Source organism: Protopterus annectens, chromosome 6.part0 (genome assembly GCF_019279795.1).
Source record: "Protopterus annectens isolate FY-2018-M chromosome 6.part0, PAN1.0, whole genome shotgun sequence".
NCBI classification, from domain to species: domain Eukaryota; kingdom Metazoa; phylum Chordata; order Ceratodontiformes; family Protopteridae; genus Protopterus; species Protopterus annectens.
In genome coordinates this window covers 101,946,663-101,970,023 of record NC_056737.1, presented here as the reverse complement: position 1 = coordinate 101,970,023, position 23,361 = coordinate 101,946,663, and the positions used below count along the sequence as shown (strand labels likewise).

The 23,361-nt window shown below is 40.9% G+C and overlaps 1 protein-coding gene across 3 annotated transcripts in view; it reads right to left on the bottom strand.

Annotated features, from left to right (window-relative positions):
• AQR (aquarius intron-binding spliceosomal factor) overlaps positions 1-23,361 on the bottom strand; it is a 2,539,865-nt gene that overhangs the window by 1,889,149 nt on the left and 627,355 nt on the right. For all 3 annotated transcript variants that reach the window (XM_044073871.1, XM_044073874.1, XM_044073872.1), the window contains exon 13: positions 1,139-1,252. In XM_044073871.1, coding sequence (XP_043929806.1) covers positions 1,139-1,252 — 114 coding nt within the window. The remainder of the gene's footprint in view (positions 1-1,138; positions 1,253-23,361) is intronic.

Genomic DNA, 23,361 nt, shown 5'->3' with positions numbered 1-23,361 from the left:
CTTGGTGACTTTCTCAAAGTCGTGAACCATGTTTGACAGGCATGATCCACCTTTAATGAATCTGAACTTATCATGGAATTAATCAGTCAAGACATAGGGAACTTCCAAACACTGAACCTGTCTCAGTTCAGATTTTTCAAGAGCAGGTTATGCTTACTCACCTGGTGGATTTTTTGAAAAGGTCACCAAAGCAATAGATGAATGCAAAATGGTACACATCGCATGCCTCAACTTGGCCAAAGCTTGTGAAAATTTCTCACTCGGGTATAGTAGAAAAGCTAACTAAACTGGGAATAAACCTGTATGCCGCCAACTGAATCACATAAGGATGCAGATAATCAAAATAGGGGAAGTTACCTCCATAAAGAGACAGGCCACCGGTGGAGTCCCCCAAGGTTCTGTGCTGGGACCTTTCCTGTTTGGCATCTACATTTCTTATGCCCTTAAGAGTTGACCCAGCTGTTTGAGATTTGGGAACTTATGTGGACAGTGACTTAACTTTTAACCAACATGTGTCTATTGTTGTAAGAAAGTCTTTCTATATTGCACAGCTTATAAACAAAGGAAGTGTGTCTAGATCAGCTCAAGTTAATGGTTTGGGCATGTGGAAGGAGCCTTGAAGCACTGGAAGCTGGCCGTCTATTTTATTCTTAGTAGGATATAACCCATATAGCTTAGGCTACTGCAGCAGTGATCAGTATGATGAACATCTGGATGACTGAGTTAGGTATTCACAAAGTCACCCTTGACTTGACTGGCCTAGCCCTCCTCGAAAAAGAGATATGGTCTTACATAAATAGCAACAACTCAGTTTATCTTGTATTTCCTATGATGTGTGTTTTATTTTCACATACATGAATGCTTAGAATAAACATACACAAACACTGTAATATTAAGAAATTACAAAAATAAAATGGGTTGGATACAGACATGAGAATGGAAAGCACCACTTAAGTGTGCGATATGCAATTTTTCCTTCAGGCTTTGCCCTAGGTTTTAACATTACTTTTTTCATCAAAGCTTCTTAAAGCCTTGTAAGAACATACAACAGACTATTTGCCCATCTATTTACACAAATAACCACATTTTCATATTCTGTATCTTCTCTATCATAAATACGAGTTAAATTATGTCTAACCTGAAGTGAAGTGATACGGTCATAATGAATTGTAGTCATTTCATTCTCAGTCAATGCGACCCCAGTCTGGTCATTAATTTCAAACCCAGTGTAAAACTTCAGCATATCCAGCAACTGCAAGACAAAAATACACAAAGGTTGCAAGGAATATCAAACCACATTTAACAGCAAGACATTCTAGTAGTAAGTCAGTATCAGAGTGCATGTTGATGAGTCCACTCAATGCATAAATCAGATACCAAATTTATACCATCAAGTGGAGTATAAATTTGCTTCAACCTGGCTCTGTCATTATTGGGCAGAAACCTGCAGAATCATGGTGTTAATTCATGAACTGACTCTGAATATTATGGATATATACTCAGCTCATCAGCTGACCTGCAAGAAAGCCACCTTTAGTAGGTAACTTAGGATTTATTCTCCTGATAACCCTCTCTTCGCATATTTATGAATTTTTTTCTTGTTTCCAGACCAATAGGCGTGACTGCTGCCTGTTGATACAATCTTTGAAATCACACACTGGGTTAGCTTAATCTGACCTTCTTTGACACATCACAACTTGTAGGACAGATAACAAAAACTGCAATGTACAATGCATTTTATATTTACCAAAATTACAGAAAGATTCATCTGCAGTTACAGGATAGAAAAGCTGTTTAGACGGACAGTAGAAGGGTAACAGACATCCACAAGAATTAAGTCAGCCCCGAAGTGAGCTAATGCCCCCTAATACCATCATTACAAACTTTCTACATAAGGCTGGTAAAACAGTGTCCCTTAGATGAGTTCTTCGGCTAAGCAATTCATTCTGCCTTCACACAACTAAATACTTAAATTACTGACTACACCTCTACATTGCAATGCTTAACACAGCTGGCTGTTAGTAAAGAATATTGGCCAAATTCTAGTTTGAAATCATTATTTAATTATTTAATTTAATATCTTTAGTTTATTATTTGCTTCCCAAGCACTATTACATGGTTGGGTGCTCAGTCAAATCCTTCCTACAAGTCATCAGCCATGCTTCTAAAAGAAATAGTTGCTGGGACACTGCTAACAATCTAATGTTGTTCTTCTTTCAGCTTTTCCCGGTTAGGGGTCGCCACAGCAGAACTCCAGTCCGCTAATGATTGGCAGTAGATTTTTTATGGGTGCCGAGGTGCCAGCTCAACGCCCAACCTTCAACGAAGGCATGTCCATTCTACACATGTACTTCAAACGACACTCGACCGCGGGGAGGACATGCAGACTCCACACAGAAGGCGCTCCAGCCGAAAATCGAACGGAAGAACCTCTTGCTGCGAGGCAACAACGCTACCGCGGCTTGCATTCGACTAATTCCGTATTATTCAAAATATCAGGAAAAATTGACTTCATGGCTTGACAGAAATAATGGACCACATCTTAAAATATGCCCAGAGGAATGCTGGCTCAATTGAGGAAAAAACGTACCTAGTGCAACATTAAGGAAACTAAGACAAGTTAGCCAACTGCTGAGCTGGTAACTGGAAGTCACATCCTCAGCCATCATCCCCCATGGAATAAGAGTGATACAGGAACACAGACACAAGAGACACGCGCACACAAATACAGACACAAAAAATGTGTAAGCCTATGAGACTTCAATCTGAAACGGTTAAGACCTAAAAATGCTGCCTTTAATAGGTTTACAGTCTATAATCTTTCCCAAGTCACCAATGAATGTACTACACCAAACCCAGTTAATTGAACTAACACTGTACTTTATGTAGTCCTTACTAACAAAACAACCAAATGCATGCTACCCCAGATTCACAGAACCTCAACAACTTTACCCCCTCTCCCATCTTACAGTCCCAGATCTCATACCCACATCTACACCCTCCCCCAGATCACTTGCAAACAAGTCTTCAGACCAAGAATGCCACTTCTATGGGGCCAGATAACATACCAGGCTGCTTACTGGCCAGACTGAAACAGGACCCATCAGATTCCCCACCCCCTCACAGAGGCTATTCTATGTCAGTAAGACAACTACAGGACAGCAACTGTCATTCCCATGCACAAAGACAGGGCATCAATGGACCCAGGAAATTACAAGACTCATAAGTCTGACCAGGCTCATCTGTAAGGCTATGGAAAAGATGATTACAGAATTAATAAATAAGGGCATAGGTAACTACAAACTCTCAAACCAAGCCAGTCTGGTTTTGTCAAGGGAAGAGCTTATCTATTTAACTTGGTTAACTTCTTTGAGAAGATAACTGAAGCAATGGAAGAGGGCAAATCAATACTCACTGCAGATCTAGACCTCGCGGAGGCGTGTGAGGCCTATACGTAGATAGTTTATATAAACTATCCCAGCTAAATGCTAATCCCTATGTAACTTACTGGATAGCAAATTGGCTCATAAATAAAACCCATGAAATTAGAGTGGCCTGCTCTATTTCCTCAAAAAGACCTGTCACTAGAATTGTACCCCAGAATCAGTACTTCGGCAACTCCTCTTTGGCCATTCCTTCTCAGAGGTCAAAGTAACTGGTAAGGTTTTATAGTTGACCAAGTCTGTAGATGACTGCAAACTTTGCACCATCATAAACTCTCTAGAGGACACTAAAACCTTCATTGGAGGGTATGGCTAGGCTTCTAACAATCCTCACGGATCAATGACCTACTAAGTATCTATGAACCCATATGGTTATTTAACAGGCCCAGTGCTCAGCCTACTTACAGTGAAGGCAAGCCATTCCCAGCCACAATGAAATAAGTCTTACTTGTACTAGACAAATATGAATGCATTTTTCAAGGAAACTGAAGCTAGCTCTACACTGCATATATTCCTTAACTTCCGGATACGACTTTTGTTTAATTTAATAAAGAGGTTTCTTATTTCTCACATATTCCATAGGCAATCATACATTTATAGAAATGGAAACAAACCATATTGACTTATGTTTAGTTGCAAACTTTATATATCACAAACCATACTGACAATTTTGGTTGCAAACATATATCACTTATAATCTATCCAGTCACTGTCAATCAAACATTACACAGCTCCTGTAAATCCTGCCTTCTTTTAAACCTCGTTCCTCCTCTGCATGTACCATGTTCCCACATTTCCCATTTTATTCTATATAATTTGCTCCTACCCTTTTCTAAATATACCATTTCCATTTGTTTTATTTCTTTTACTGTATTCACTACTTCTAATACAGTTGATATAGTCTTTAATTTCCATTTTCAAGCAACTGCTTTTTTGGGAGACACCATAATTAGACTCAGCAAGGTCTCACTATGTATGTCTAGGCAATTCCAATTCTGTATCACAGCTCAAAAATCATTTCCTTAGTTACACCAACTTGCTCACCCAGTATCTTTGACAGAGTAGTCTGCAGGGAATCTTTATAAAGTTTGCCAACTCATTACACTCCCAGAAAATATGTTCCCAATTACCTCTTTCTTCTCCATTACACCTTCTAACATTTGCTATCTTCCAAAAGAAGACTTCTTTGGAGTTTACTTGGGGTATAAAAATACCTATGTAAATCCAAGCAAAGATCCTAAATCTTCTAGACATTGTTGCATATTTGGGAGCCGTGCATGTATCTCCCCCATTGTTTCTTTGTAAATTGCTAATCCAATCTCTCTTCACAATTTTTTAACCTCCTCTGATTGATTCTTACAGTTATCATGCAGTATTTTGTATGCTCTACTAATTATTATTTTTTAACAACAGCTTCTTTTCTAGATTCTACTAAAAACTGTGCCAGTGCTGGTCTTTCACTTAGGATCCACCTATTTTTCTCTTCCTCTTTGTCTATACTCTGCTTTCCCAAACATTTATATCAATCTCTAGCCTGCAATCCAAATAAATTATTGGTCTCTTCCCATTCTATTATCTTTCGCTTTCTAATTATTTGCTCCCAATACCTTGGTTCTTTTGCCAGTTTTCTCCAATAAATTCTACTCCCTCTTGCTTATTGTCTCAATCCCTAATTGCAGTCATCCCTATTGGCAGAATCTCCTTTCTCCATTCCTGTGTTGGCTTAGTTCTTAGAATACTTTCTGCTGATTTCTGAATATAATATTCTGTATGGTTATTGTTACTCTCCTTAAAGATCTGCATCCAAAATATCAGATCAGTCTCTCCTTGTTTCTTCAGCTTCCCCCCGTTTCATCATCATTCCTTTCCACTTTGAGTTATAGGCTTCTGTTTGTGTTATTATGTATGGGAACCTTAACTTTACAGCTCTGCAAGATCTCCTTCAAAACAGGTAATTCCAAACCACCACATTCTACTGAAAGAATCAGCTTATCCCACTTGACTCCTTCCCCTCCCAGATAAAATCCCTCATCTTTTTATTAATTTCTATCCACAGCCTCTCTTCTGGTTATTAAAAAATATGCCTGACCTGTGTATAAAACTAAAGGGACTAAAAACATTTTAACTGCTTGTATCTTGCTATCCATATCCATATAACAGAGCTTCCAATTTCTCAGTTTTCACAGATCTTTTGTTTAGTTTCTTCCCACATATTCTTAGCTGCCTCATCAGGATACTTTTTAATCCATACTCTTAAGTACTTAACTTTATCATGTCCCCATAAATATGGGTATTGCTGAATCAATCTGTGTGTAGGTACATAACTTACAACTACTGCCTTTGTTTTAGCTTTATTAATTTTGTACCGTGAAAAGATATGAAACTGCCTCAAAATGTTCCACAATACTAAAATGTCCTTTTCTGGCTTAAAAGGTATAAAATAATATAATCTGCAAAAAATTGCCAGCTTTTCTTAATTACCATACTAATTATATCCTTGAATTTCTACGTCCCTTATTTTCTTTGCCAGTAATTCTAAATATAATACAAATAAATGAGAAAGAGGACACCCCTACCTGGTTCCTCTGCTCAAACAGAAATTATCAAAGAGGAACTAATCCACTTTAATTTTTGCCTCTGATCCCTCATATATCTCCTAATCAATCTTATAATTTTATCAGGAAATGCAAATACTTCCACTGCCCTGCTCATAAAATCCCAGCTTACTATATCAAAAGCTTTCTCTGCATCAACACCCACCAACAACACTGGTATTTTCTTACATTCTGCCTCCCTTGGGATCATCAGTGTTAATGTTGTCAAATGTTTGCCTCCGCACCACAGAACCACAATGATCCAGATCAATTAATTTTAGCATTACCTTTAATATTCTTTTAGCCATTATAGACAAACACTTTATAATATGGTTTAGGACTGAAATGGGCATGTATGAAGCTAGATCTGATAGGTCTTTACCCTCTTTAGGTATTAGAGCCATCACCACCTTCTTCCAGAATGTTCATGCTTCTCCTCCTCTAATACTTTTAAACAAAACCTTCCAGATCTTTATCAGTTTTTCCCGCCTAGCTTCCAAACTTCCACAGGGCGTCTATTCCTGGGGACTTTTCTGCGGATTGGTTATATGTCACCATTTTTTCCTCATCTCTTCTTAACCTGTTAGCAATTGGAACTCATCTACCTCTAACCTTGGCATATTTAATTCTGCCATACACATTTCCATTTTTACCTTTTCTTCATTTCCATATTTCTCAGCTTTATACAGACCTTCATAAAAATTTCTGAACTATTTCTAAGTACCTTTACAGGATTTCATTATCTTCCTTGCTACAGGATCCTCAAGTATGGCGACAACCCTTTCTACTTTCTGCTGCCTGAGTCATTGTGCTAAAGATTTCTGCGCTCTGGAGTTCTGAAACAGTTCCTTAACAGCATTCCTTCTAGACTCATGTATATTATCGACATAATCCCTTATTTTCTGTTTAGCATTCTGCAATTGCTCCACTTCTTGTTGTGTGAGATTCCCCTGTTCTACAAAAAAATTAACATTTGTCAGTCCCTCTAAATAATTCTTGTTACTTCTTAACCATGTCTTTTTCTTTTGTTTCCACCCTATATTTAAACCTCACTTTAATTTTATCCCACTCACTAACTATATTTTCAGAAGAAATTTCTATCTTATCTAATAACTCTCAAATAATTCTCACTACCCATTCCTTAAATTCTTCTCTTTTCAACAGATAGGTGGCAAAGCAATAGTGTCTCATTTTTACTTCATTACCCGCTATTTTTATTTATTATTGGTGCATAATCCGAAAAAGTTATTGGATGTCTATCAAAACTTTCAATTAACTGCACATGTTCCTGTGAAATGCAAGTTCTGTCTAGCCTAGCTCAGTTATGTATCTTGGGGAATAATATGTAAACTCACTACGAACATCCTATTACTGATTTCACATCTTCCATGCCAAATATTTTCACAAATTTCCTAAAAAAAATCTACCCTCCTTTGCTATATTTTCCCTTCTGGGCCCCCAGACACATTTTCACAGCTGCAAATCGAATTCCAGTCCCCACCTATAAGTAACATTCCCCTCCGAAAGTTGATTATTTCTCCCAGAATTTTATTAAGCTCTATTACTGCAGTTTAGGCGGAATACAAATACATGACAGTGTAATCCTCATCCCTTGCCAGTAGCCCCTTAGTACAACAAATCTAACATTTTTATCTTTTTTCATCATCTTCTTTCACTACTGGAGCTCCTCTTGCTGTTAATACAAGTACTCTTCTTTTGCTTCTTCTCAGGTATTCCACTGAATAACTGTCCTAAAAACCTCTCTTTATAAAATTCACAAGTTCAGTTCTTTCCAAATGTCTCTCCTGTAGCACAGGTATTTGCACTTTTTAATATAGTTCACTATTCTCTCTTTTTTGTATATATCTGTGAGACCATTAACATTTAAAGACAATATATAAAGTGTCATTATGTTAAAAAGTTATTCTCACCTTTATGTGTAATAGCTTTTTTGTTAACTATCTAGTTACAGTTTTTGTATTACATGCACACAGTAATGTTTGGCACATTGATCTTTATTTAAACAGTTGCTTCTTATCATAACCATTTGAGGCTATGTCACATCTTACAAAACTTTTTGTTTTATTGAAAGCCCTCAAAATAAAAAACAAATACACACCACAATACACTCTTAAAACCTATTAATGTAATACTACCACACAAAATTATGTACATCTTCAAATACTGAAGGGGTTAGGAGGGTGGCCTAATGGTTAAGGTGTTTGCCTTACAAACACAAAGTGCAGGGTTTGAATCTCACAAGGGATAATTGGCTAGGCTTAAAATGGCTCGCAAGGGCAGTTAGCTTAGTACTAATCTATGAACCTTAGGAACAATTGTCCCAAACTGACAGTCACACACTCAAACTTGGATTAACCTAAAAGGAATGTTATCCATGTTAAAAACATTGAACAGTCTGTGCTTCTACTAAATGTCTGGTTTTGCTTAATCTTTATTGCTTTCCCAAATGGGAAAACACTTGAATGCTTTTTACCTCCTAGCCATTGAAAGAAAGTATTCTGTCCTTGTTGGTCTTTATCAGAATGTCCCCATGAAGGCATGAGAACCAGATACAGAGTTGCTTCTACAGGGATTTATGTATTTGATAGAGGAAAGCTTTATTGTATTCAATGTTCTCTTTTATTTGCTTTCTCTTAAAACTTGCTACTAGATCAAGCCAAAAGCCTTAAACCCCTATACAAGAACAAGAACTTCCTCTATATAAGAACAAGAAAAAGCACATCAATTTTTCTTGTATCATGCTCTTTTGACCAGACTTTTCTTCTTTTTTTACACTGCAGTGCCTACATTTCTTAAAACTGATCAAGGAGAAACAGAAAAGAAAGAAAGAAAAAACATGGGCACCAGTCTACTTTAGTATCCCCATTACACTTGAAAATAACTGAGAAAACTTTTTAGCAAGCAGATTATATCATGCAGTATAAAAATACTACTGTTAAGAACAAAATTTTGTTTTACTTGCAGTTAACTCTCTCCAAGAATAACATTTTGTTTTACTTACGGTTAACACTCTCTCTCTCACCTCTTCCCTGCTCTTAAGTGTTCTTCCAAACAATAATGACAAAGTAGGTCATATGTTTCAGAGTTCCCTACAACTTTAACAAAGTCAAGAGTCCAATTTTGACAGGTTTTCTTGCCCTGTCATTTTTCACAAATATAATTAATGATTTGTAATCTCATATTTATTTGTCAACTTCCAAGTTGCTGGTTTTATTCCTGTTTATCTTTATCTCCCAAATCCAGCATCTGCTTCATTTCCAACATGCTCTCGGTTCTTCTAGTCAACTCTTGTGCTTTCTGTCTCTCAAGCATTTTCCATTGAAACACTGGACAATGTTTCACTGGCACAGTTCTCTGTTGTCTGTATTACCAGAAGAACAAGCAGCAGAATCTCCATTCTGTTTTACAGCTCAATTTTTGTTGGACAAACTTTTGTATTTCCTACTTAGCATGTTCTGCATTCTATAACAAAAAAAAAATGATTTTGTCCCTCCAAGAAAGAATATTCTGAAGACAGCTGGGTACAGCAGTTTGAATTTCATGCCTGCTTCTCAACATTCTCTGATTAGTGGAATAAATTTGCTCTTCTTCTGCATGGTGTACAATGAGTAAACATTTTCCACAAACATTATACTGTCTCCCACATTTAGTACTTTGTCCTTCTGCCATAGTTTTGTTAGAATCAACTCCCTCTGCTTGTAGGATTGCATCTTTACTATTCTAGGTTGCTTTCTCATGGCCAAGTTTGGAGCATGTAAAAGATGTACCCTTTCAATTACCAACTCCTGCTGTGGAATACCTGTCTGGTTGCTTATTTGTGCTTTCATAAAATACAGTCGGTTTCTTCCAGCTTCTCTGGTACACCAGCAAATCTCAGGTTTTCTCTATGTGTTCTGTCCTCTAATTATATTATTTTTTAAACATATGTTCTTGAGCAGTCTCATTTTCAGCCAGGCATTTCTTCATTTTGACCTCAAATTTTTGCAGTTTTATCATCTCATCTGAATATCTGTTTAAAAGCTTCTTCCATACTTTCTAGCCTTTTATTATTTGAGATGATATACTGCATCAGTGTTTCATTTATGGAAAATTTCATTCCAAAGACATGCATCTGGAGCATTTCTTCCCGGGCCTCTGCTGAAAACAGGCTCTGTGGAACCTAGTCGGACTTTCCCGGTCAACAAATGATAAATAAAAATAAAAATAAAAAAAATATTTTAATCAGCTCCAAGTACATATGACTTATTTTTTTCCTCTAGGTTCCTGGAAGTCATGTCTTGTACCAAAGCTGGGGCTTGCAGTGCTTTTTGCTGAACAGCTGCAGAGTTCTTTCCAGTCAGTTGTTTTTCCTCACCTTTTGTGACTGATTTTCTTTCAGGTTCTCTGAATTTCTTTTTTGCTGACACCCAGGCAGTGCACTTACTAGCCAATTACTGAAATTAACCCAAAAATACAAGTTTATTCTCTCTTTTTTCTGAGTTTCTGTTTTCACACTGAGAGAGCTGAAATTAAACTGTTACTCAATGTGCAGCCATCTTGGAAGTCCTTCCCGATACCAGTTCTTGATTATTTCCAAGCAGAGAGATAAGACTCAGAGAGGACAAGTGTCCCCAGATCATCACTGAGATCAAGGCCCAAACAAAAGTATGCGTGAAGTTGTGGAAAGAAGCCTGGGACCACAGTAATCATTATGATGTACAAACCCTCAAAAGGTATTATTGGATTTGCACCAAAGCTTCCCAAAATGATTACTGAAGGCAAATTATGCTGCTCTAATGGGCCAGTGTAAAGTATTCTGGATTGCACAGACACTAATGGTAGAGCCAACCTACCTGATTAAAAATTTAATAAAAAAAAGTACTGGTCATTGGTAACAATGATGAAAGTGGCAATCTTACTAATGACACCAAGAAAGTACAGATGTGTAAGAACTTAACCATAACAGTAGATATCCTACTGACCACTGTTGCAGTATTCTTAACATAAGGGTTTTTGGCCTGCTGATGTCCGACCAGGGTATCAAAGCTTTACCTTCCAAAGGGCGAACATCTGACATGTAACCTCAGCTTATGAGAGTCTGGGTATATAGTGCACACAGGAACAACTTCTTCAGGCTATCTCCAAGCCAACAGCGTGAACTAATTGAGGAAACTGGTCAGTTAGGATGGGTGTAGCTTGAAGACGTAAGTAACTTCCCCCAAAATCAGTCTACAGGTGATAGCTTACAACAGAGGAAAAGAAAAACATTAGAGCTGAGGAACAGCAGAAGGGAATGAGGGAAGGAAGGAATACTGCGACAGACACAATTGTACTGTGTCCTGACTGAAATCACTGTTGCAGTATTCTTAACATACTGGTAATTCCTAGAACTGAAAGAGATAGACAAGAGGCTGTCTAAAGGGAGAATGAGCTTCCCAGGTGACCAAACAATACAGGTCTAGCAATGGTAGCCCTGGATTTTGAAAGGGGATCAATCTTTTAATGCTTAATGAAGGTACCACCAGGTAACTGCATCCAAAACGGACCTGGTATCTACACCCTTGTGGAAGGCCCCAGAAGAGGCTACTGTCAGAGTGGAATGTGCTTTGGGGCAGAAAGGCAATGCTTTCCCATACTGTATATAAAAGAAAGAGCTGACCTTCGATATCCAGCATTGGTTTGCTTACAGACTGGCTGGCCCAGCTTGGAATCCATGAATAAAACAAAAGGTTGGTCAGTTTTTTTTGACAGTTTTTGTTTTGTCCAAGTAGAACCTCAATCACTACAAGGGGGGCAAGAAGTATGAATGTTTCATTCAAAAACAAAAGTCCATTTCAAACTAACACAAGAGTGAATCAAAACAATATGCCGGTTCCAATAAACAGGTCCAATAAAACAAAAAGCAGAAGTCTTTTACTGAACATGTTAGCACTTTCACAGTTAAAACACTGCTTCTTCAGACATTACAATCCACACATACCTGGGACAGTATTTAAAAGACCATCTTAGCGTTGCAACCAATCAAATGTTGCAAGACATGGGGGACACAGTAGAACCTCAGCTGCCTGTGAACGTCTACTGAACGGAGAAGTCTTTCTTCCTTATTCTGAGGATTACGAAAAAAGGTAGGCAGGTGGCTAGCATAATAATGGAACATCTCATTCACCAAAGAGTAACCAATTCCAATAGATTCAAGCCAAGTAAATGAGATCAAAGATACCAAATGACACAGAACATTGTCCTAACAACAGAAAAACCTGATCACAAACACAAAAGTTCTGTTCACTCAAATCTTATAATAACAAACAATAGCAAGCAAAGCATTCGGGAATACATTCCCTTCCTGAATGCATATAAAAATAAACGGGCATAGCCCATTACCTTATACAAAACACATGATTCTAATGACCAATCAGATTCGTTCCCATGTAAAATTTAAAGTCATTCTTTGCAATTTAAAGCAACAGCATTGATAAAACTTAAAAACATATCTTTAAATTCATTCCTTACAAACTTAAAGCAGCACCATCAATAAAACTAAAAAAAATCTCAATAAATACACTAACAAAAATTTCAATGAAGAACGTACAAATCATATTACTTCAGTTTCATTTGTCTACTTCTTAAAATAATTAAATCAGTAATAATAGCTTAGTAGAACATCTCATTCACTACCTTAAGCATGAATAATGGATTGGCCCTGAGTCACCATGGCTCTGTGCACAATGAGAAAGCATGAAATAGCCATAACAGCCTGAAGTTCAGATACTCTGCAAGCAAAGGTAAGAGATGGCAGAACAACAGTTTTCTAGGTACAGAATTTCAAAGTGGCAAAAGTTGTTGGCTTTAAAGGGGGCAACGTAAGTTTTTCCAGCAAAAAGATGAGATTCCAAGGAGGAGAAATTTTCCTAGGCAGTTTAAAATGTAAGACTCCCATCAAGAAAAGTTTGACCTCTGTCCTGGACATTAAAGGAGGATCAAGAAGCAAGTAGGAATTAATGATACAAAGATGGGCTTTAATGGAAGAGTAGACTAGACCACAATGCAATAATTCACAGAGATACTGGAGAACAGAAGGGGCACCTGATAAGAATGGGCCCTGCTGTGCCTGAGGCACCAAACAGAAAATCTCTTCCACTTAGCTGTAAATGATTTTCTGCTGGTAGTTTTTTCTGGCTTCCTGTAGAAACTGAACCACCTCCTCAGAGAAAAGGTATCTTTTAGCAATCAGAACTTTACCATCCACACAGTGAGACTGTGATAGGCTTGATCTGGATGGAGAAGCAAAGTGACCACATCTAGCTGCAATAGTATTTTCCAACAGTTTCCCTTGGACATGTGGTGTAGGAGAGGAAAACAATGCTGTCTTTGCCAGAAACAGGCCAAGAGTAGGAGTTTTGGAGCTTCATTTGAACTATTAGGACTTTTGGAAGTAGTGGCAGAGGAAGGAAGGCATACAGAAACCTCCCCAACCACTAGAAAGAGAAGGCATCTGTCCTCTAAGTTGAGGCAGAACTACTCCCAGTGCAGAACAGAGGAAGCTGATGATTTTCTGGTGAAGCAAAACTGACTATTTGTGGTGTTACCCACTACTGCCTGATTGTTTTGAACACTTGCTTGTTCAAGGCTCATTTTTAAGGGTCCTCCAAGGACTTGCTTAAGGAGTCCACCAGTAAATTTTCCTCTGAGAGAATGTATGTGGATGTCAGAGCCCTGCCCATTTGTGTGGATAGAGGCCATGCCCCCTGTACTTGCCTGAATAGTGGGCAAGACATTGTGTCCCCCCGTTTTTTCAGATATCACATAACTGTGGTGTTATCGGTGTACACCATTAGTGTGTCTGGTTTCCACTGATGGCAGAACATATGTAGTGCTTGCAGAAGGGCTCTTATTCTTTTCAGGCTGATGTGTTCTTTCAGGAGAAGAGAAGGCAACTCTCCCTGCACTGGGTGGGATCCTTTCCAAGCTGCCCCATGCTGTGTCTGAGTCATCTGTATGAAGAACTTGGTTGGGTGGACCTGGGGTGAAAGGAAGACCCAGGCTGAGCATGGCTTACCTTTTCCCTCCAAAGAGCTAATTTTTGAGGCAAGGTAAGAGAGGAATCAGGGTATATACAGGGGGTGGGAATGTTGAGATCACAATGATTTTAGGTACCACTGAATTTTCCACATATGCAGTATGGCCAGAAGAAGCAATAGTATGGTAGCTACCATGAAACCAATGCCCTGAGTATCTCCCTTGCTCTGCAGTGAGTAAAGGTTTCTGGAAAAGGTGGTCAGACTGAGAACATTTTCTTGAGGAGGAAAGGCAAGCAATCTACAAGTGTATAGTCTGCAAACGAGAATTACCAGGTCCTCAGAGGGAGTGAGATGGAATTTTTCTGAAGCTGATCATCAACCCTAGGATGGATAGGAAATACACCATGTAATCTACAAGCCCAAGGAGGATGTCCGTGGAGAGAGCTTGAAGCAGTAGGTCATCCAGGTAAGGGAAAATATGAATTCCCTGTGAGCAAGAGTGAGACACCACTGCAGCTAGAAACTTGTAAAGGCTCTTTGTGCTGCAGAAATAGCAAAGGGTAAAGCAGTAAACTGAAAATGTGATGACCCAGAGATGGAACTGAGAAATTTCCCACAGGAAGGTCAAATGGGAATGTGAAGGTGGGCATCCTTTAGTTCTAGTGATACAAGAAACGTGTGAGGAAGACTGAAATGCAGAAGGGTGTGCAAAGAGAGCATTTTGAAAGTGGGTACCTTTAGAAATTTGTTTAAAAGAGAGAGATCCAGAATGAGTCTCCATTGTCCTTCTTCCTTTGCACAAGAAAGACTCTGTAATAGAACCCTTTTCCTATGAAGGAAGATGGCACTCATTTTCTGGTGCCTTGATATAGCAAGTTCTGAATGACCAGATTGAGAGGTGCAGGAGGAACGCCCTTTAGAGAAGGAATGCTTTCCTATGACATGGCATAACCATATTTGATGACAGTCAGAATCCATATGTCTGTAATTACCATTTCTCAGAATGGGACACAGAAAGCCTTTTTTAAACAGTGGGAGAGGATGAAGTTGGAAAGGTAGTCACAGGTTTTTGCTTCTGAAGGAAGGCCTCTCCAAAAGAGATTCCTTGTATTGTTTGTCTGAAAATCCCATTCTTGCTGTTCTTCTGTGAGTTGACCTAGGTCCCTCTTAACAAAAGAAGTGGGCTTGGCTGGGTAGTTCCTGTGGTATCTAGGGACTGCAGAAAGTAAAATGTGCCTACAGTCCTTCATGGTCTTATCTTACTCTTGCAGGGCTTTGAAAGGTTTTGCAGCTTCTAGGCTAAATAAGACATCTTTGTCTAGGGGTGAATCTAGGATTTTAGATTTGAAGTTCTCAGGGATTGGTCGACTGCGCAAACGTGCATATTTGTCTGATGACTGAACCTGTGGCCACAGCCCTGGAAAAGCCATCCACAGCATCATAACTGCATTTGATGCTGTGCATGGCAATCTGAGGATTTTGAGACAATAAGGTTTGCATTAGCTGCTTACAATCTGCAGACTGTTGATCTGACATGACCTTATTCAAAGATTGTAGGACAAATAGCAAATATTTTGTCATTTTTTGTCTGGTAGTTAACAGATCTGAATGCACTGGTGAAGAAAGTATAAACCTTCATTCCCTACATATCCTTGCCTGTGGGAAGACCGTTAGCACTGGGAAGAAGTTTAGAAGGCTTTTCTGAGGAAGGGAAAATTGCAGTAGGGTCAGCCACAATGTTCTTATACAGGTTTTAAGTTCATCAGGTACCTTATAGAATCTGTCTGGTCTTTTAGATGATAGTGGTTGAGAATCAGGAGCTGAACATGTAGAGTGAAAGGAATTCTAGTACGTGTCTGGTGCAAGAGGGAAAGTAGAGGGAGGTGATGTGCCCATTTCCACAAGACAACAGTATCTATTTTGAACATCAGAGATTTGCTTTGATTGCCTTTCAAAATACCTCATCATGTTGTGAATACTTTCTCCAAAAGAGGCCTCCTCAACAGGAGAGTCAGAAAACAGTCTCTCCTTCATCAGAGGAAAGTTGTTCTGGGGAATGTATTTGGGAGGAACAGTCCAGAGAATGACCAGAATACACATCCTGTTCCCCACAGAACAGGAGGAAAGTATAGTTGTGTACACTTACCATAAATGTAGATGTTCGAGTGTATTCACCTGTTGCAGTCATCACATTTGGGTTATCTGCTTGCAGTAGCCCTCAGTCGGCCTGATTAGTCTTGGGTCCAGCGTTGGTTGCTGTCTCATCTTCCATGACGTCAGGTAGTCAGGCGTATAAAGCATGCAGCTGATGCCATTTTATCATTTTTTTTTGCCCCAGAGGTCAGGTGGCCCCATAATGGGAAGCAATTATATACAAGGTTACACCTCCAACAAAAAGCAAATACACCAGAAAGCTTTAAGCATAGCAAACAAGAATAGAGGTATAGTCAATAGAAGTCAGGGGGCTGTAGGGAGGGTAACCAGGACTGCAACAGTGAATACACTCGAACATCTACATTTATGGTAAGTGTACATAACTGTACTATGTTCTTCATGTTTCACTGTTGCAGTCATTACATTTGGGTAGATTCCCAAAGCTAAGAACAGGAGGAGGCAATAAGATAGCATTAGGACCAGCTATAAGGCCCTGCAGGATTGCAGTGGCAAACCCAACTCTGGATTTAGAAAAAATTGGCAAGTGGTAATGCTTGGTGAAGGTATGTACAGAACTCCAGGTAGTAGCTTCTAGGATGTCTCTGGTAGGGACACCTCTGAGAAAGGCTGCAGACGTAGATACAGCCCTGGTTGAATGCGGTCTTATCCCCTGTGGGGTAGGTTTTCCATGATGCTTATAGCAGAAATGAATGCAATGGCCAATCCACTTAGAAATAGTTTGCTTTGAAATAGCTTTCCCCTCTGCCCCTGCAGCAAATGCAACCCACAGCTGTTCAGATTTCCTGAGAGGTTTAGTCCTGCCCAAGTAAAATCTAAATTGTCTGTGCACGTCCAAGGGGTGCAGTATTCATTCCCCTTTGTTCTGTGGATTAGACAAGAAAGTTGGCAAATGAATGGACTGAATAAGGGCCACACTGGATACCACCTTGGGCATGAAGGAGGGATTGTCCTGAGGGACACCCTGTCCGCATGAAAGATGATGAAAGGTTCCACAGCCATAAGGGCCTGAAATTCAGACACCCTTTTTGCTAAAGTGATGGCTAGAAGGAAAGCTGTTTTTCAAGAAAGGAATTTCAACTCTGCACTTGCAGCTGGGTTGAAGGGAGGCAGAGTGAGCTTTTCCAATACAAAGTTAAGGTCCCAGGCTGGAGTAGGTGCTTTCCTGAGTGGTCTTAAGTTTTTGCCCCTCTGAGGAATTGCTTCAGCAGCGGATGAGAGAAGAGGGGTGGTTTTGTATTGTAATAAGTCGAAATGGCTGAGGCATGAATTTTGATGGAGGCAAAGGAAAGGCCCTTTTGAAGCATCTCAGTTAAGTATTGAAGAATCTGAGGTAAACTGGGTGCTGCTGTGCCCATCTCATGAGTTTGGCTCCAGGAACAGAATCTTTTCTATTTTTCAGCATAGGATTTTCTAGTAATAGGCCTCTTTGCCTCCAGAATGACATCCATCACTTGCTTACTGAGAGATGGGAATGGTGAGATCAAGTAATTAGCCAGGCTGCCAAGTTCAGGGTTTGAGTCTGTGGGTGGAGAATCTGGCCCTCCTGCTGAGACAGTAGAGTAGGGGTCTGAGGCAGGTGCCATGGTGCCAGCAGTGACACACTGCGCAAGAGGGGGTACCAGTGTTTGTGTGGCCAGTCAGGTGCAATCAGTATTGTCCTTGGTTTGTCGTGTTTGATCCTTAGAAGTACCTTGGAGAGGACAGGCAGAGAAAGAAAGGCATAAACTGATAGTTTTTTCTAGGTGGACAGGGCATCCACTTTCTAAGCTAGTTTGTAGGGAGTCCTTGTGCAGAATTTGTCCAATTGATAGTTCTGGGGGGAGGCAAACAGGTCTATCTCTGGGCTCCCCCCATTTGTTTCTCAACATGTTGAATATCATTGGTTCCAGTCTCCACTCGTGTGGGTCCATGAGATTTCTGCTTGGGTTGTCTGCCAGTGTATTCAGCTTTCCTGGCAGGAATTGAGCCTGTAGGTGTACTTTCCACTCGCGTGGGTCCATGAGATTTCTGCTTAGGTCTTCTGCCAGTGTATTTCGCTTTCCTGGCAGGAATTGAGCCTGTAGGTGCACTTGGTTGCTCAGGGCTGTGTTCCACAGAGCCATAGCTAGCCTGCAGAGAGGGTAAGAGTGGGTTCCCCCCTTCTTGTTTATCCCCTGCCTGCTTTTCAATTTACAATGCAGAGAGCACATTTTCCAATTCGCTTTTGTAGCACGCTTGTTTCACTTAGTTTATTGAGAAATGCACCGTTTGGAGGTGCAGAGCACACTACACTCCTCTGCTGAACAGTAGAAAGCATGTTGTTTTACCTTAATTGGGGAAGAAAGAAGGCTACAGGAAAGTATAACCCTTCCAACCTAATGGCCCTCTGCTTGCCACTCACTGGACCCATCATGAAATACAATGCCTTGTTCGGGATGTGCCTCGCAGGACACTTCCAGCGGCTGGAAGGACCACGGGGGTACCTCGTCGAGAGGATTGCTGGCCTCAAGCATATGTCCTGTGCAGCCCAACTGGAAGGGCTCCAGCTGTGTTCAGTGGCATGTCGCTTACTCAGAGGTGATCTCTGCCTGACTTGCAAGGCCGTGTCCAGCTCAGAGTTGATGGACATGCTCCACATGGGGAGGTCCAGGTCGCTGTGAGCTGGACCTCGCCACAACAATGGATAGAACATGCTGGAGGAATGGATTCCTGTCACAGAGACTCCCCATGCTTTGGAACAAAATTTCAAATTACATCAGGCAGAGCCCCTCACTAACACTCTTCAGGAGAAACCTTGACGAGTGGATGGGTAGCAGAGAATACACCCCTGGGATTTCATTGGCTCTGCTTGACAGAGGATCAGTTAATTAATCAATGGGGCGGCAAAAGCCGACACACTCTGGCTAGGCTTATAGATGCCCTCGGGCAGATAGTCTAGTGCCTACCTATGAACCTATGTACCACATAACAGTGGTGGTGTCAGTCTTTACCAATAATTATCCTGGAAGAATGTGGCCCTTGAAGGCTGTCAGAGCATATTGTACAGTTAACATTTCTTTTTGATTGATATGCAGATACATTTGACTTGGGTTCCATTTGCCCTGAATGCAGTGCCCTGCCAAGTGAGCCCCCCATGCATAGTCTGATGTGTCTGTTGTTAGAGTTTGGGCGGCAGGGGGTAGAGTGAATGGCAGTCCCTTGTGGTGGCAGGCTTCTGCCCACCAAAGGCACTCTAGGTGTAGGCAAGGTATGATAGGAATCACTGATTCTAAATCTTGAGAATGTTGACCATAGGCTTTTTAGATACCACTGTAGTTTCCTCATATGCAGTCTTGTATATGGAATTAGAAGAATGCAGGAGGCCATGAACCCCAAGGCTTGCAGTATTTGTCTTGCCGATAGCAGGGTCTTTGTGGCCATAAGTGTGAAGTAAGCTATCAAATGAACTTGTTTCTCTGGTGTGAGGGAAGCCTTCTCGGAAGTTGTGTTTAAGCTTGCTCCCAGGAATACAATTTGTTGGCAGGGTACCAGATGTGATTTCTTTTCGTTTATGGTGTACCCCAGGGAAGTTGGCACTTTTTGTACAAACGCCAGATGATTCAGTAGTATGCCCTGGCTTTCTGCCTGATTTAGACAGTCGTCCAGGTATGGGTTGTTGCTGTCTTTCGGCTTTTCCCGGTTAGGGGTGGTCACAGCGGAACTCCGGTCCACTAATGATTGGCAGCAGACTTTCACAAACGCCGAGGTACCAGCTCGACGTTCAACTAAGGCATGCCCATTTACGCATGTCTTTCAAACGCCCAGCCAACCGCGAGGAGGGCATGCAGACACCACACAGAAGGCACTCCCCGCACTCCAGCCGAGAATCGAACGGGAGAACCTCTTGCTGTGAGGCAACAAACCGCTGTACCACCACGGATGGATCCATATTTGAATATTTCTTTGCCGGCAAAATGCAATGACTGGAGCTAGGCACTTTGTGAATACCTTCGGCGCAGTAGATAAGCCAAAGTGCAGTGCAGAGAACTGATAGTGCATGAAGCCTGCTTTGAAGCGTCAGTATCTTCTGCAAGATTTCCTGATTGGGATGTGCAGGTAGGCTTCCTTTAAATCCAGTGCTGCCAACCAGGCATCCTTGCCTAGCTTAATAAGCAACTGGGGAAGAGTTAGCATCTTGCATTCTGGGATCACCAAAAAAGTGTTTAGGGTAGAGAGATCCAGGGATAGGATGCCAGGAGTAGTCTTTTCTGGGCACCAGAAAAAGTCTTGAGTAGAAACCTTGTCCCCTTTCCTCTTCTGGGACAATGTGAATAACCCTTATACTTAGGGAGAGACCTTGCTTTTGAGTATAACTGGACAACCGTTTGGGGTTGTTAAAGCGTGGAAGTGGAATCTGTATCCCTGGGAAACTATATTTAAAATCCATTTGTTCGGGGTAATGAGTTCCCAGTTTTTTTACCTGCAGAGCAATTTTCCCCCCTAAAGGAGCAGTCAGTTGAGAAGGGCTTGGAAGTTAAGGTTAAATCATTGAGACAGTTTACCATAAGCTGGGGGGGGGGGGTCTTACTACTCCCTGCTTTAGAAGTGGGAGCCCCCCACGATTTAGTCCTGTGCGTACACTGGGACTGAAGCCCGAGTGTTCTGCTGGATCTGGGTTTGGACTGAGAGGGCCTGGAAGAGGCAGGAAAGGACCAATTCTTACAGGGCCAATGCCTACTAAATCTTGGAGTCTGCACTTGCAGGAAATCTTTAACAGTTTGCATGGATTTAGCCTTTTCCTCCATCTTTTTAAGTACTTATTCTGCTTTGTTGCCAAACAGGTGGTCCTGGTTTAAGGGAGCATCCAACAATTTAGCTTTAACATGATCTGGCAAAGATTGCTCCTTAAGCCAAGCATGCCTTCTAAGTACAGACCCAGTAACAGCAGCCCTGCAAGATGCCTCTAGTGAATCAAAACCACATTACAAAGTATGTTTGCCAACTTGTTCAGCAAAATGCATTAAATCCTGTAAATCCTTAATTTCAGCACAGTCAGGAATCAACATCATTTTCTGTATAAGCAATCCAATAATGTGCTGCTGATACTTTATCATATGAAACTGGCAATTTAAGGCCCTAATGGCCAAGGTTGCTTAAGTGTATATCTTCTTACCCTATCTATCCAGCACCCTGGAATCTCTATCAGAGGGGGTAGGATTTTGACAGTAGTAGCCTTTATGCCCTTGGGTCCCATGTCAAATAATCTCAAGATCCGCAGTAGGATTTTTAAAAAAAAACTTGTGAGAGTCAGGAACCCTGTAATGTCTACCTGTTTTTTTGGGAGCAGGAGGTAAGGAGTCAGGGGGCCAAGCTAGACTCCGTGAAGGCATCATCAAAAATGTCCAGTACAGGGGGGATAGCTAAAAGGCCTGTGCTGGAGCAGGAGTAAGAAATCCCTAAGTCTCTTTTTAGAATCAGAGTAATCCTGGATTTCCCAGTGGAAATGCTCCCTAAGAGTATGCAAGGTTTCACCAAAAGAGAAATCCTCTGGAGGGGAAGCAGAGGGAATTGAGTCCTCTGCATCAGAATCCTCACAGGCTGATAAGGGTAAATCCTGGTCATGAGAAGAAACAGAAATTTCAGAAAACTGATCAGAAGAATCATAGCCAAATTCAGTCCTAGGTTTCTTAGAGGGGAAGGTTGACTTCCCCTGATTAAAGTAATAAGGGTTTCAGCCATTCGTATCATTATTTTTTTAGGCATAGAGGCCTGACCATGCGGTCTGGACGCTTGTTTTCTAGGCATGGATCAAGTTTTAGGCCTTGAAGAAGAAGATGGGGTTGGCTTAATATGCAAGTCAGTAGGCCTGAATACACCCTCAGAAGCAGGTGCCTGCACAGCGGCTCCAGACCCATCCAAGGTAGAGACATCCACAGGTTCCACAGTTGAAGCATCTCGTGGCATACCGGACTCCGAAAGGGTCTCAGTAGAGGCCTGCAAATCTGAAGTAACGGGTATCAGGGGCTGCGAAAGCACCTCACTATTTACCGGCGAACTGGCAACTTGCTTAGGAGAAGCATCGCCGGCAGCTTTGGACCTAGGCGGCCTGTCTCTGTCTATCTTTGCATTTTTTCAGAATGTCGGTAGGCTTACCGAAGCCATATCTGGATAATTGAACAGAGTACTGAAATATTTAGAAGCGTAAATATACAGACGACGAATAGTTTGTGGTTTAAATAAGGTACAAAACCAACAGCGAGGTATGCCGTGGTCAGGGCCTAGGCAAGGACTACAGTATGAATGAAAATCTTTATGAGGTATTTGCTTTCCACAAGAAATACAATTATTGACTTTTACTGACATCGGTTAAGCAAGAAAAAGTTTCCCCAACGGGGTACTTAGCTTTAGTTAAAGACTTTGGTTCTGAAACTCGAAAACAAAAATTTCAGAAGTCGGCAGACTGGCACTTGCAAACTGCTTCTGCTTCGGGCACCGCATGGTAAGAAAGACTGATAAAATGGTGTCGGCTGCATGCTTTATACCCCTGACTACCTGACATCATGGAAGATGAGACAGCAACCAAAGCAGGACCCAAGACTTTGTTAATCAGGCCGACTGAGGGCTACTGCAAGCAGATAACCCAAATGTGATGACATCAACAGTGAAACACGAAGAACACCAGGAATCCTGACTGTGTCTTTGTGGTGTGGGCTGTGGCAGCTGGGTCACAAAAAAAGGAGATTTCAGGGCCATCACTGATTTAAATAAGCTCTTGGAGAAATCAATCCATTCTTTTTCTTTGGAAACTGTAGGGGAGGTCACATGCTTATTTTAATTATCTTTCTTTTTAAGTGTGACGTCCATCTGAATAAGTCACAGTGGGTCAGAACCATGGCAAACCTTCTTAGGAGTGCCTGGAACCTCTTCCCTGACTAGGATTTGAGGGACTCCATGTGGATCCTCCGAAATAATAAGACATGGTTTGTTCAGGGTGTCTGCATCCTGCAAGGCCTCAGAAGCAATATCAGTCTCTGACAGGGTCATATGGGGTTTGGCATAATGGTTAGCAAGTGTAACTTACAGACACAAAGTACAAGGTTTGAGTTTTACCTTGGGAAGCATGTCTTGGGGTGAGTTTGGCATTATGGTTAAGGTCTTCACTTCAAAGATACA